Below are 12,875 nucleotides of genomic sequence, written 5' to 3' on the forward strand. Positions count from 1 at the left end.
AGGCCGTGGGGGATCTTGTGGGGGCTGTGGGGTCCCACGGCTGCTCCACCAGCCCCACTGATCCTCGGGCAGAAGCTTTCCCTGCCCTGGACTACCCGGACCCATCCTCGTCTCCATCCCTGTCCCCATCCCCATCTCCATCCCTGTCCCCATTCCCATCCCAATCTCTGTCCTTGTCCCCGTGGTGGCTGGTGACCAGGTGACCCTGGGTGCACGCCAGGCCCTGGTTGGGTCCCCCCTCCCCAGCCCCATGGCACTGTAGGGCAGCGTGGGGTCCCCAATCCGAGCAGTGAGGTCCTGGGGGTGCAGGATGAAGGATGCGGAGACCAGACTGGGCTCGGTGACATTTACTGTGGCCAGTGGCCATCTGTGCCCTCGAGGGCAAGGGTGCAGGCAGGGGAGCAGGCAGGACTGCAGGCAGGGCTGCAGGCAGGATGCAGGCAGGGTGCAGGCAGGGCTGCAGGCAGGGCTGCCCGCAGCTCTAGATGCTGGACTTGCAGACGAAGGGTTTTCTGCGGGCGCAGGCGTCGCTGTTCCACGTCAGGAAATCTGGAAGGGACAGAGGATGTCACCCCCCCAGCATCCCCCTGTGGCCGGGAGCGTGGCCTGGCACACACACCGAGTGTGTACATGCATGTGCAAGGGGTGGCTACGCGTGTGCATGTGTCAGGCTGGGCACCCTGATGGTCAGGGATGCTGGTGGCCAGGGTCCTGGTGGTCAGGGATGTTGGTGGCTGGGGATGCTGGTGGCCAGGGTCCTGGTGGTCAGGGATGTTGGTGGCCAGGGGACCCTGACGAGTGGGGATACCACTGGCCGGGGATGCTGGTGGCCAGGGATGCTGGTGGCTGGGGATGCTGGTTGCCAGGGATGCTGGTGACCGTGTCCCCGGTGCCAGCAGTGGCCCGTGCTCACCGGTGGTGTCCTGCAGCGCGGCGCAGGCTCTCCTCCTGGGGCCGGGCTGCTGGTGCCAGGAGCCGTAGTCCACCTCCGAGCTGTCCGACCACTGCCAGTATTTGCTCTGGGGAGCGGGGGGGAAGTGGCTCTGTGACCCCCGGCTGGTGCCATTCGGGGCTACCGGGAGGGGGTCCCAGGGGTCCCGGCTCTGCCCCAGGGGCACACTCACCCCCAGGGGACGGTGGAGGCCGATCCAGACACCGTTGTCCTTGTCCCCCTCCTCGCTGCCCTCGGCGGAGTGGGAGGAGGAGAGCATGGTGGCGATGGCCTCGTGCTCCTCTGCGCTGTGCACCGAGGCCAGGTGGGTGCCCGCCCCGAAGCGCCGGCAAAAGGCCTGCGGCAGGGACAGGGGGTGACACTGGACACCGACCCCTGGTCCCCAACCCCAGTTCCTGGCCCCGGTTCCCAATCCCTGGTCCCCAGTCCCAACCCCTGGTCCCCAACTCCAGTCCCTCATCCCTGACCCCAACCTTTGGTCCCGAAGCCCCATTCCTGGCCCCAGACTCCAATCTCTGGTCCTCAGCTCCATCCTCTGGTCCCTGACCCCAAACCCTGGCCCCAGACCCCAACCCTTGGTCCCCAACTCCAGTCCCTCATCCCTGACTCCCAAGCCCTAGTCTTCAACCCCAATTCCTGGCCCCAGACCCCAACATTTGGTCCTCAACTCCAGTCCCTTGTCCCTGACCCCAGCCTTTGGCCAGTTCCTGGCCCCAGACTCCAATCTCTGGTCCTCAGCTCCAGCCTCTGGTCCCCAACTCGAATCCCTGGACCCAGATCCCAAACCCTGACCCCAAACCCTGGTCCCCAATCCCAATGCTCAGCCCCAGACCTCAGCCCCCCATCCCCGACCCCAACCGCTGGTCCCCAACCCCAATTCCTTGTCCCAAAACCCAAACCCCGACCCCAGTCCTTGGTCCCCAACTCTTGGCTCCACCAAGGATGAGGATAGCAGGGCTGGTGCTGTGGGCGCATGCGGTGCCTGGCGCAGCCGGACACTGTCCCTCGGCACAGGGTGGCCGTGGTGGCACCGAGGTGGCAGCTGGTCCCACACAGGGCCAGGACCCCCATGGAGAGGAGCATCCCCATCCCAGGTGGCACCGACACTCCGATGTGCAGCCACAGCAGGGACTAGCAACACCCAGCTGCCTGCCGAGCACCGTGGGGTGCTGGGGGTGGATGGGGTGCCCCGTGGGTGGGGTGTGACCCCCAAACTCATGCCCCCTGATGGCCTCACCTCTGCCCTTCTCCAGCTCAGCTCCTGAGGGAAGAAGCCGTAGCACCCCTCCTCGAAAGGCACCCAGCCCCAGGCGCAGGCAGCCACCTCCTGCCCTGTGGGGAAGGTGTGTGTGGGGGGTTGTGTCAGGAAGTGGGGGGCACCCTGGTGTCCCCCCCAAACTCTGGCACTCACCGCGCAGCCAGGGGACGAGCAGCAGGCAGCCCAGCAGACTGAGCCTCAGCGTCCTCGTGGGTCCCATGTGTCCCTTCCCTGGGGAGGGACAGTGGCAGGATGAGGGGGTGGGTGCTGAGCCCCCCACACCCTATGGGTGCCTGGGCCCCCTGCTTGGCAACAGGAGGGCTAGGCAGGGGGCTTGACTGGGGGACATTGGGGACATGCCCCCCCCCCAAAAAAAATGGCACTGTTGTGGGTGCAGAGGGTGGGAGTTGCAGGGCTGTGGGTGCAGAATGTTGGGGGTGGAGGGTTGGGGGATGCAGGTTTTGGGGGTGCAGGGTTGTGGGGTGCAGGGTGGAGTGCAGGGTATGGGGAGTGCAGGGATGCAGTGTGGGGAGCAGGGTGGGGGTTCAAGACTGTGGGGTGCAGGGGTTGCAGGGTTGTGGGGTGCAGGGTGGGGGAGTTCAGGGTTGTGGGGTTCAGGGGTGCAGGGTGTGAGAAGGTACAGTGTTGTGGGGTGCAGTGTGGGGTGCAGGGTGTGTGTGGGGGGTGCAGCATTGTGGGGTGCAGAGTGGGGGGATTGGAGGGCCGTGGGGCGCAGGGGTTGAGGGGGGGGTGGGTGCAAGGGGTGCAGGGTGCACAGACACAGGGTGCGGGATGCAGAGAGTTGGGGTGCAGGGTGGAGGGTGACAGGGATGCTGAGCGCCAGATGCAGGGGTGCAGGGTGCATGATGGGCAGCGTGCTGGTGTTGGGGTGCAGGGTGTGGGGTACAGGGTGCAGGCATACAGGGATTCAGGGTGCAGGGCACAGGATGCAGCGTTCAGGGATGCAGGGTCCAGGGTGCAGGGGGGTGCAGGGTTTCAGGGGTGCAGGGTTTCAGGGGTGCAGGGATACAGGGTGCAGGGATGCAGGGTCCAGGGTTCAGAGTAAAGGACTGCAGGGTTTCAGGGTGCAGAGTTCCAGGGCTGCAGGGTGCAGGGGTGCAGGGGTGCAGGGGTGTGGGGTGCTGGGTGCAGAGTTGCAAGGGTGCAGGGCTCCCCAGCTGCTGCGGCTGCAGGGACGGGGGATGCCCTGTGGCCAGAGCACCCCGATGCGGGGTTGCAGCCCCCCCCATACCCGCAATGGGGCTGCAGGGACTCACCTGCGTCCCCCGGGCGCTGGGCACTGCGGCAGGCACTGGCTGGGACCGTGGGGAGCCGGGCACAGCCCCGGGGGATTTTATCCTCGGGGGGGGGTGTGGGGGGGGTGGGGGTGGGTGGCAAGGTGCCCCGTGAGCCACCCCAAATGTCATCCCTGCCCCAAAGCAAACAGGGCCGACGCAGTGGGCCCCACCGACGCAGGCGGGCGGCTCAGCCACGCGTGGCCCCACTGCTCCCTTTGATGGGGACCCGGCTCCGCTGCCATCGTCACCCCACAAAGGGTGGGGTGCCAGCACCGGGGCCGAGATGAAAAGAGCTTCCCCGGCCCCACACGTCCCACTTTGGCTCGCGAGCAGCAGGAGCAGCATGTCCCTCCCCGGCTCCTGCGTCCCTGACGCCATCGCTGCCACGTGTCCCCTCGCCCCATGCTGGCACCGGGGTGACGGCAGTGCCTCCTCCTCTGGCACGGCCAGGGAAGGGTGCTGGCGGGTGATAGACCCGGCACAGGCTGCTCCAACAAAGGGAAAAGCACCCAGAGCTTGGGGTGCCAGGGCCGCCTGGGGGGGGCAACAGGGCTCACTGAGATCCCTCTCCCCATGCATGGCTGGGTTGGAGGGCAGGGGGTGCCCAGCTCCATCCCGGATGGAGGGCAGGGATGCCTGGCCCGATCCGAGGACAGAGGGCAGGGAGTGTCTGGCTCCATCCCAGGATGAAGGGCAGGGGATGCCCAGATCTGTCAGGGACAGAGGGCAGGGGGTCCCCAGCTCTAGCCCAGGACAGAAGGCAGGGGATGCCCGGCTCCATCAGGGACAGAGGGCAGGAGCTGCTCGGCTCTATCCCAGGATGAAGGGCAGGGGGTGCCCATATCCATCCCGGGATGAAGGGCAGGGGTGTCCTGCTCCATCCTGGACAGAGGGCGGGGGATGCCTGTATCCATGCCAGGCTGGAGGGCAGGGGGTGCCTGGCTCCCTCGCCCCACAAGGGCAGAGGATGCCTGGCTCCATCCTGGATGGAGGGCAGGGGATGCCCGGCATCATCAGGGACAGAGGGCAGGGGATGCCCGGCATCATCAGGGACAGAGGGCAGGGAATGCCCGGCTCCATCCCGGGTTGAAGGGCAGGGTGGTGCCCCGGCAGACGGTGGCGGGTGGCAAGGGGTCCCCCCCAGCCTGGCCACAGCCCTGGCCCCTCACTCTGGCAATGGAGCTGGTGGCTCCTTTGGCTCCCTGGCACCGAGGCCACCCACCGAAGCCATGTCCTGTGCCAGTGGCCCCGCAGCCGTTCATGCCCCAAGATCAAACGCCTCCGCCGGGCATCAAACCAGCCACAGGCCCTGCGCCAAGCCGGCCGGCGTGGCATGGAAACACCGGGGCAGTCAGGCTGAACGGGGGTCCAGCGCCTGCCCAGGGGGCTCAGCACCCGGCCATGGGGCTCAGCACCCAGCCGTGGGGTTCATCACCCAGTTCTGGGGCTCAGCACCCAGCCATAGGGCTCAGCACCCGGCTGTGGAGCTTGGCATCTAGCCATGGGGCTCAGCACCCAGCCGTGGGGCTCAGCATCCAGCTCTGTGGGTCAACACCTAGGTACGGGGCTCAGCACCCAGCTGTGGGGTTCATCACTGCGCCATGGGGCTTGGCAACTCATTTGTGGGGCTGGGCTGCAGGGCTCAGCACCCAGATGTGGGGCTCAGCACCCAACTGTGGGGTTTGGCACTTGGCTGCGGGGCTCAGCACCCAACTGTGGGGTTTGGCACTTGGCTGCAGGGCTCAGCACCTAGCTGTGGGGCTCAGCACCCAGCCATGGGGCTCAGAACCCAGCAATGGGGCTCAGCACCCAGCTGTGGGGCTCAGCACCCAACTGTGGGGCTCAGCCCCCAGCCTTTGACACCCCTGGAGCAGCCCCGGGGTGAGGGAGAGGTGCTGTCAGGGAGGGATCTCCCCTTATCTGCAGCCCCGGCACCGTGATCAGGGCAGCAGAGAGAAAGGGGGATAACGAAGGGCCCTTCCAGGAAAGGAGAAGTTGGTAATGGCCGTGCACCTATGGGCTCCTACACATCCCTTATGGGCTCCTATGTGATGCATATGGGCTCCTACACATCACCCAGGACTCCTACACATCACATATGGGCTCCAGCACAGCACTCAGGGCTCCTACATGAAAGGGTTATCAAGCCTTGGAATGGGCTGCCCAGGGAAGTGGTTGAGGCACCATCCCTGGAGGGGTTCAAAAGACGGGTTGACGTGGTGCTGGGGGACATGGTTTAGTGATGTTTTGTTTTGGTTTTTTTTGTCAGAGTTAGGTTGATGGTTGGACTAGATGATCTTGAAGGTCCCTTCCAACCTAGAAGATTCTATGATTTTATGATACATACAGGCTCCTACACATCACATATGGGCTCCTGCACAGCACCCAGGGCTCCTGTGCATCCCATATGGGCTCCTACATGATGCATATGGGCTCCTACACATCCCCTATGGGCTCCTAAACATCCTATATGGGCTCCTGCACATCCCATATGGGCTCCTACATGATGCATATGGGCTCCTACACAGCACCCAGAGCTCCTACACATCCCATATGGGCTCCTGCACATCACATATGGGCTCCAACACAGCATCCAGGGCTCCTACACAGGGCCCCGGGGACACTGTGGTCTCCCTGCTGGTGACATCAGGGACACCGTGGTCTCTCCGTTGGTGACCCCAGCAGGAGCTGCGGTAACGAACCCTGTTCCAGGAAAGCAGAAGCTCCCGGGCTGTTCCTCTCCCACCACAGCCATAAAAGCGCCCGGCCTGGCGGGGGGGGGGTCCTGCCAGCCCTGCCCTCACCTGACCCATGGAGGGACCTGGGACACAGGTCACCCACCTCGAGAGGTGCCAGCCACCAGCCAGCCCCGCTCCAGGGGACCTTCTGGTGGGTGTTCTGTGGTCCCCAATTCCTGATCCCCCAACCCTAATTCCTGCTCCCCATCCCCAATCCCTGCTCCCCAATCCTTAATCAATCCTCCTTGGTGCCCAGTCCCTGATCCCGAAATCCCAATTGGGTGGCCTCCATCCACAGCACCAGGGCCACCAAAGCCCTGGCCCGCTACTTGAGCAGGCAGATCGAGGGGGGCAACACCTGGATCGGGCTGCACGAGGAGGAGCACGTGAGTGAGCGAGTGGGGGCTGCCCCAGCACCCCCCCGGCCAACCACTGACCCCTGTCCCCCCCACCCCACGCACCCACTGAGCCCTGGCCACCCACCCTGGGCACCACTGAGCCCTGTCCCCCCCCCTCCTTTGGCACCCGCTGAGCCCTGGCCCCCCCACCCCGGGCACCTGCTGACCCCCTGCCCCTCGCCCTGGCCACCCGCCGACCCCCATCTCCTGCCAGGGGTGCCCACTGGCCCCTGCCCCCCCCGGGCCCCCCCAGAGCAGGCAGTGGAAGTGGTTGGATGATTCCACCTACAGCTACCAGAGCTGGGCACGGGGGCAGCCCGACAACCGGGGGGGACAGGGAGGACTGTGTCGTGCTGGAGCAAAGCTCAGGTCGGCCAGGGCCTGGGGGGGTCTGGGGGGGCGGGGGGCTGACCGGGACCCCCAGCCACTATGGGAGAGATGGGGTGTCAGGTGGTAAAGGGGGGGTGGCGGAGGGGGGCGGTTCTGGAGGCAATGGTAACGGAGACGGAAGGGGTGATGTGGGAGTGATGGAAGGGGGGGGTGATGAGGTGAAGAGTGATGGGGGGGGTGACGGAGATAAAAGGGGTGATGGAGATAAAAGGGGTGATGAGGTGAAGAGTGGGGGGGTGATGGAGGTGCAAGAAGGTGTGCTGGGGGTGGGGTGACAACAGGGCTTGGAATAACTCGCTGCTCCCCCCCACCCCCCGCCCGGGTTTCCAGCTCTGGCACGACTACCCCTGCGACCACAGGTTCCCCTTCCTGTGCTGGCACCAGCTCTGAGGGAGTTGGACCCCCAGTGCCAGGTCCTGGGGGTGCCCCCACAGCCCCCTCCCTGCCCATCACCCCCCCCGGCCCCACCACCACCCCCACACACCCAGTGAGCAATAAACCTTGGCTTGAGCACCCAGCGCCCGCTGTCCTTCCCTTGCATGCCTGGGCAGTGCCACCACCAAAGCCACCCATGTCCCTTGTGGCCAGTGCCCAGCCCCATGGCTGGGGACACATCCTGCCCTGGGGACACCTTCTGCTGGGGAGATCTCCTGTCCTGGGGACACCTCCTGCCTTGGGGACACCTCCTGCCTTGGGACATCTCCTGTCCTGGGGACACCTCCTGCTGGGACCACCTCCTGCCTTGGGACATCTCCTGTCCTGGGGACACCTCCTGCCTTGGGGCCACCTCCTGCCCTGGGGCCACCTCTTGCTGGGACCACCTCCTGCCCTGGGGACACCTCCTGCCTTGGGGATGGACATCTCTTGCCTCGGGGACACCTCCTGCTGGGGATACCTCCTGCCTTGGGGTCACGTCCTGCCCCACATGGCTGGTAGCTAACCCCATGGTGGTGTGTTCCCCCCTCCCCAGGGACCCCCCTGCCCCATGGTGCCAGTGCCCAGCCCTGCTCCCTGCCCCGGGCATTGCTGGCCGGGGGGGTTCAGCAGTGGGGAACCCCCTGGGCTGGGGTTATTTTGACCATAAAATGGAGAAAAATCTGTAGAAACCCAGTGTGGGACAAAGGGGGGGGGGGGCTGAGGGCAATGGGGTCCCTGCTGTGGGTTTGCACCCCCGCTGGATGGCTCCCCAGCCACCCACCCACGGGAATGCATCCATGGGCACCCCACGGAGCCCCCCCTGCTCCACACGCCACTCTTGCCCCCCCAGGGCAGCCCCAGAGTGGGGGGGCTTTGATCCCCCCCTGCTTTGCCCCATGGGGAGCTGAGGGGACACTGATGGGTCACTGTCCCGTGGGGTGCCCCCCAGGGGGGCCATCGTGCCCTGCCAGAGCCAGGCGGGGGGGGGGGGGAGCATCGGGGCCACGGACACAGCGGAGGAAGACGTGGGGCCATGGGTGCTGCGAAGTGCTTTATTGTGGGGTCTCCCCCCACGGTCAGGGAGGGGGCTGGGGGCTGCCTGTGGCGGCGAGGGGGCTGTTGGGGTTCGGGGGCAATAGGGCAGAGGGGTTTGGGGGTCCGGGCTGGAGTGCAATGGGTGCAATGGGGCAGAGGGGTGAGGGGTTTGGGGGGGTCTGTGGTGTGATGGGTGCCATGGGGCAGAGGGGGTGCGGGGTTTGGGGCTGTGGTGGGTGCAATGGGGCACAGGGGATTGGGGAGTCCGGGCTGCAGTGGGTGCAATGGGGCAGAGTTGCAGGGTTGGGGTCTGGGGCAGGGGTGTGGGGCTGGGCTTTGGGGTGCAGTAGGGCACCCCTCAGGCGGGGTGTTTGCAGAGGAAGGGTTTCCTTTCGCCGCAGGAATCCTCCTCCCAGACCAGGAACCCTGCGGGAGAGCAGAGGGGGTGTTGGGGTGCTGGGGTCGCTCCCCGCCTCCCCCTGGGGGGGGGTGTGTGTGTCAGTGCCGGGGCCCGGGGACCCCCCCCCCCTCACCCGCCGAGTCCTCCAGCGCTGCGCAGCGGGGGTGCCCCTTGGGGCCGTCGTCCCCCTCCCAGGCAGAATAACGGAGCTCCGAGCCGTCAGCCCAGCGCCAGAACGGGCGCTGCGGGGGGGGGGGGGCAGAGTCAGGGGGGGAGTGGGGCATTGGGGAGGGAAAGGGGGGCTGGGAGGATGGGGGATTGGGGGAGTGGAGGGGGTGGGGAGGTTGGGTAGTTGGGGGGGCTGGGGGATTGGAGGAGGTGTGGGGGTGAGAGGGGTGGGGAGGGCTGAGATATTGGGGGGATGGGAGGGGTGGGGGGGATGGAGAGGGTGGAGGCGGAGTGGGGAGGTTGGGGGGCTGGGGGACTGGGAGGCCTGGGAGTGGGAAGGTTGGGGAGTTAGGGGGGCTGGGGGATTGGAGGGGTAGGGGGGTGAGGGGGGGGGAAGGGCTGGAGGGATTGGGTGGGTGTGGGGGGGGCTGGGGGGGACGGAGGGGGTGGAGGTTGGGGGGTTGCGGGGTGCTGAGGGACCCGGGGGGGTGGGTAGGTGGGAAAGAGGAGGTACTGGCAAGGGGGGGCAAGCGGCAAACAGGGCGGGGGGTGCAGGCAGGGAGAGGACAGACAGATCGACACGGGCAGGGGCAGCACAGGGGGGCGGTGACCACCCCCCGGAGCATGGGGGCTGCAGGCAGCGGTGCAGGCAGGAGTGCAGGCAGGAGTGCAGGCAGCGGTGCAGGCAGCGGTACAGGCAGGAGTGCAGGCAGGAGTGCAGGCAGGACTGCAGGCAGCAGTACAGGCAGGAGTGCAGGCAGCGGTGCAGGCAGTGGTACAGGCAGGAGTGCAGGCAGCAGTGCAGGCAGCGGTACAGGCAGGAGTGCAGGCAGCAGTACAGGCAGGAGTGCAGGCAGGAGTGCAGGCAGCAGTGCAGGCAGCGGTGCAGGCAGTGGTGCAGGCAGTGGTGCAGGCAGGGCCCCTCACCCGGTGGTAGAGGCCGATCCAGACGCTCTCCTCCTCCTCCTCCCGGCGCTGGCGCTGGGCGAGGAAGGCTGCCAGGGCCCGGTGCTCCTCGGGGGAGTGCAGCGAGGCCAAGTGACACCCCCCGTGGGCCGCCTGGCACCAGGCCTGGGGGGGGGAGACAGGCAGGTCGGAGGGGGGGGGCCGGCAGCACTGCCTGCATGACGGGGGAGCAGGGACCCCCCCCCCGGCACCCACCTCTGCCTTCCTCCAGCTGAGCTCCTGGCTGACGTACCCGTAGCAGTGGCCCCTCAACTCCAGCCACCCCCGGGGGCACTTGCTCGCCTGCACCCCTGCTCGGGGGGGGGGACACCTTCACTGAGACCCCCCCAGCAGCACCTGGCCACAGCTGGGACCCGGTGGGCAGCAGCCCCGGGTGGGGGAGCTCAGGGCACCCCCCGGCCATCTAGGGGGGCTGCTCCTGAGCCCCCACATTTTGGGGAGCCCCTGGGCACTGCCCCAGGTGCAGGGCAGGCAGCGGGGGGGGGTGTCTGGGTGGGTGAGGTGGGTGAAGGGTTGGGGGGGGCAAGATGTGTGTGTGGGGTCTCACTGTGCAGGCAGGGAGGGAGCAGGATGGGGGGGTCTGGCTGTGTGTGAGGTGGGTGAAGGGCCGGGGGGGGGATGCGGTGGGGGGTCCTCACCGTGCAGGCAGGGGTGCAGGGCAGGAAGCAGGGTGAGGGGGCAGGGTTGGGTGAGGTGGGTGAAGGGCTGGGGGGGGATACGGGGGGGGTCTCACCATGCAGGGCCAGGCAGCCCAGCAGACAGAGCCCCAGGACAGCGGCTGCTCCCATCCTCTCCCTTCCCTGCGGCACGGGGGTGGCTGGAGCCCCTCTGGGGAGCCCCCTGGTGGGGGCGGGGGGTGGGGACCCCACCACCCACCACCCCACCATCTGCCTGGGCAGCCCCCGCCTCCCACCCCCCCACAACCCATCACCTTCCTCAACACCCACCACCCCACTGGCCACCTACCACCCACCTCCTGCCAAGTACCCACCACCTTCCCCACCACTCGCCGCCTTCCCTGGCACCCCATTGCCTTCCCCAGCACCCACCACCCAACCACCTGCCCAGGCACCCATCACCCCAGCGCCCACCACCCCAGCACTCTTCTGGGCACCAACCACCCCCCTGCCTGCCCCAGTACCCACCACCTTCCCCAGCACCCACCACCCCACTGGCTTCCCAGGCACCCACTGCCCCATTGCCTGCCCCAGAAACCCCCCACCCCACCACCTGCCCGGGACCCCACCACCCACCACCCCACCATCTGCCCAGGCACCCACCGCTCCAGCACCCACCACCTGCACCACCACCCACCACCTCACCATCTGCCCGGGCACCCACCACCTGCACCAGCACCCACCTCCCATCCCCTGGCACCCCACACTCTGGCACCCCCTGCCCCAGCACCCACCAGCTCCTGCAGCAGCGAGGTGGAGATGAGCCCGGCTGGAATGGGACGTGGCCGCCCCAACACCTTTATAGGGGCTGGGGTGTGGGGGTGTGGGGCACAGGGGTGTGGGGCACTGGGCAGATGGGGCGTGTGGCACCCGCTGCTGGCACCCACATCAAAGGGCACCACGGCCGCCCCACGGCTCCGACGTCTGCAGGCGGGCGCCCGAGCTGGCACAGCCTCACGGCGAGACCCCCTCACTGGGTGGTCTCCTCTGTGCCAGCCCTGGCCACGGGCTCCTGTGGCACCCACCGTACCAGTGTGGGCACCCACGGCTCCGTTGTGAGCACCCACCACACCAGCATGAGCACCTACCACACCAGTGTGGGCACCCACGGCTCTGTCGTGAGCACACACAGCTCCAGTGTGAGCACTGATGGCTCTGGTGTGAGCACCCATGGCTCCGGTGTGAGCACTGATGGCTCTGGTGAACACCCATCACATTGGTGGGGTACCCATGGCTCCATCATGAGCACCTACAGCTCTGGTGTGAGCACCCACACCAACATGAGCAACTACCACACCAGTGGGACACCCATAGCTGCATCATGAGCACCCACGGCTCCATCGTGAGCACCCACATCTCCGTTGTGAGCACCAATGGCTCCTGTGAGCACCCACCACACCAGCGTGAGCACCATCCAGTGTGGGGCCGGGTCTCTGCCCCACGGGTGGGGGTGGCAGCAGCTAGGACCCCCGGTGCAGCACCACAGCCCAGCCCCACGCACCCCACGGGCCCAGTGATGCCGGGTAGTGGGGAGCAGTGGGGTGGTGGTGGGGAGCACCCTGCTGCAGGGGTGTGTGTCCCCCCCCGGGGTGGAGGCGGTGGAGCGTGGGGCAGCGGAGCGGGGCCGGGGCTGGGCCGGGTGCCCACGCTGGGATCAGATAAGGGAGCGGGGACCAGCCCTGGCTCCAGACACCCCTCCTGGCTCCAGACACCCCTCCTGGCTCCAGATGCGCTCCGGCGGCTCCGGCACAGCCCCCTGCCTGCGGCCTCCAGGGTCCCCTGATCCCAACCTTTGGTCCCCAACCCCACTTCCTGGCCCCAGACTCCAATCTCTGCTCCTCAGCTCCAACCTCTGGTCCCCAACTCCGGGACCCCTGGCTGGGGGCTGGGTTCTGGGGCTGGGCTGTGGGGCTCGGGCGCAGGATGCAGCCCCAATGCAGGATCAGGGGGGTAGGATGTGGCCCCAACACAGGACTGGGGGGCAGGACATAGACCCATTGTGGGATTTGGGTGCAGGATGCGGCCCCAGTGTGGGGTCAGGGTGCAGTTCAGGGATCCAATGCAGGATTGGGGTGCAGGATGCAGCCCCAATGCAGAACTGGGGTGCAGGACACAGTCCCAGTGCAGAATCGGGGTGCAGGACACGGACCTAGTGTGGGGTTTGGGTGCAGGACACGG

The 12,875-nt window shown here is 67.1% G+C and overlaps 2 protein-coding genes across 2 annotated transcripts; both read right to left on the reverse strand.

Moving 5' to 3' along the window:
* Positions 1–481: 481 nt before the first annotated feature.
* On the reverse strand, positions 482–2,430 carry LOC141462436 (rheacalcin-2-like). The gene is made up of 5 exons (XM_074144253.1): positions 2,364–2,430; positions 2,190–2,284; positions 1,125–1,289; positions 914–1,019; positions 482–549 (listed from the first exon to the last, which is right to left on the reverse strand). The coding sequence occupies exons 1-5, from the start codon at positions 2,428–2,430 to the stop codon at positions 482–484; spliced, it is 501 nt and encodes a 166-aa protein (XP_074000354.1).
* Positions 2,431–8,844: 6,414 nt separating this feature from the next.
* LOC141462414 (dromaiocalcin-1-like) lies at positions 8,845–10,808 on the reverse strand. The gene is made up of 5 exons (XM_074144229.1): positions 10,754–10,808; positions 10,216–10,313; positions 9,982–10,125; positions 9,020–9,128; positions 8,845–8,912 (listed from the first exon to the last, which is right to left on the reverse strand). Exons 1-5 carry the CDS (start codon positions 10,806–10,808, stop codon positions 8,845–8,847), a joined length of 474 nt encoding a protein of 157 aa, XP_074000330.1.
* Between the last annotated feature and the right edge of the window lie 2,067 nt (positions 10,809–12,875).

The sequence above is a fragment of the Numenius arquata genome, chromosome 2 (assembly GCF_964106895.1).
Source record: "Numenius arquata chromosome 2, bNumArq3.hap1.1, whole genome shotgun sequence".
Classification (NCBI taxonomy): Eukaryota; Metazoa; Chordata; class Aves; order Charadriiformes; family Scolopacidae; genus Numenius; species Numenius arquata.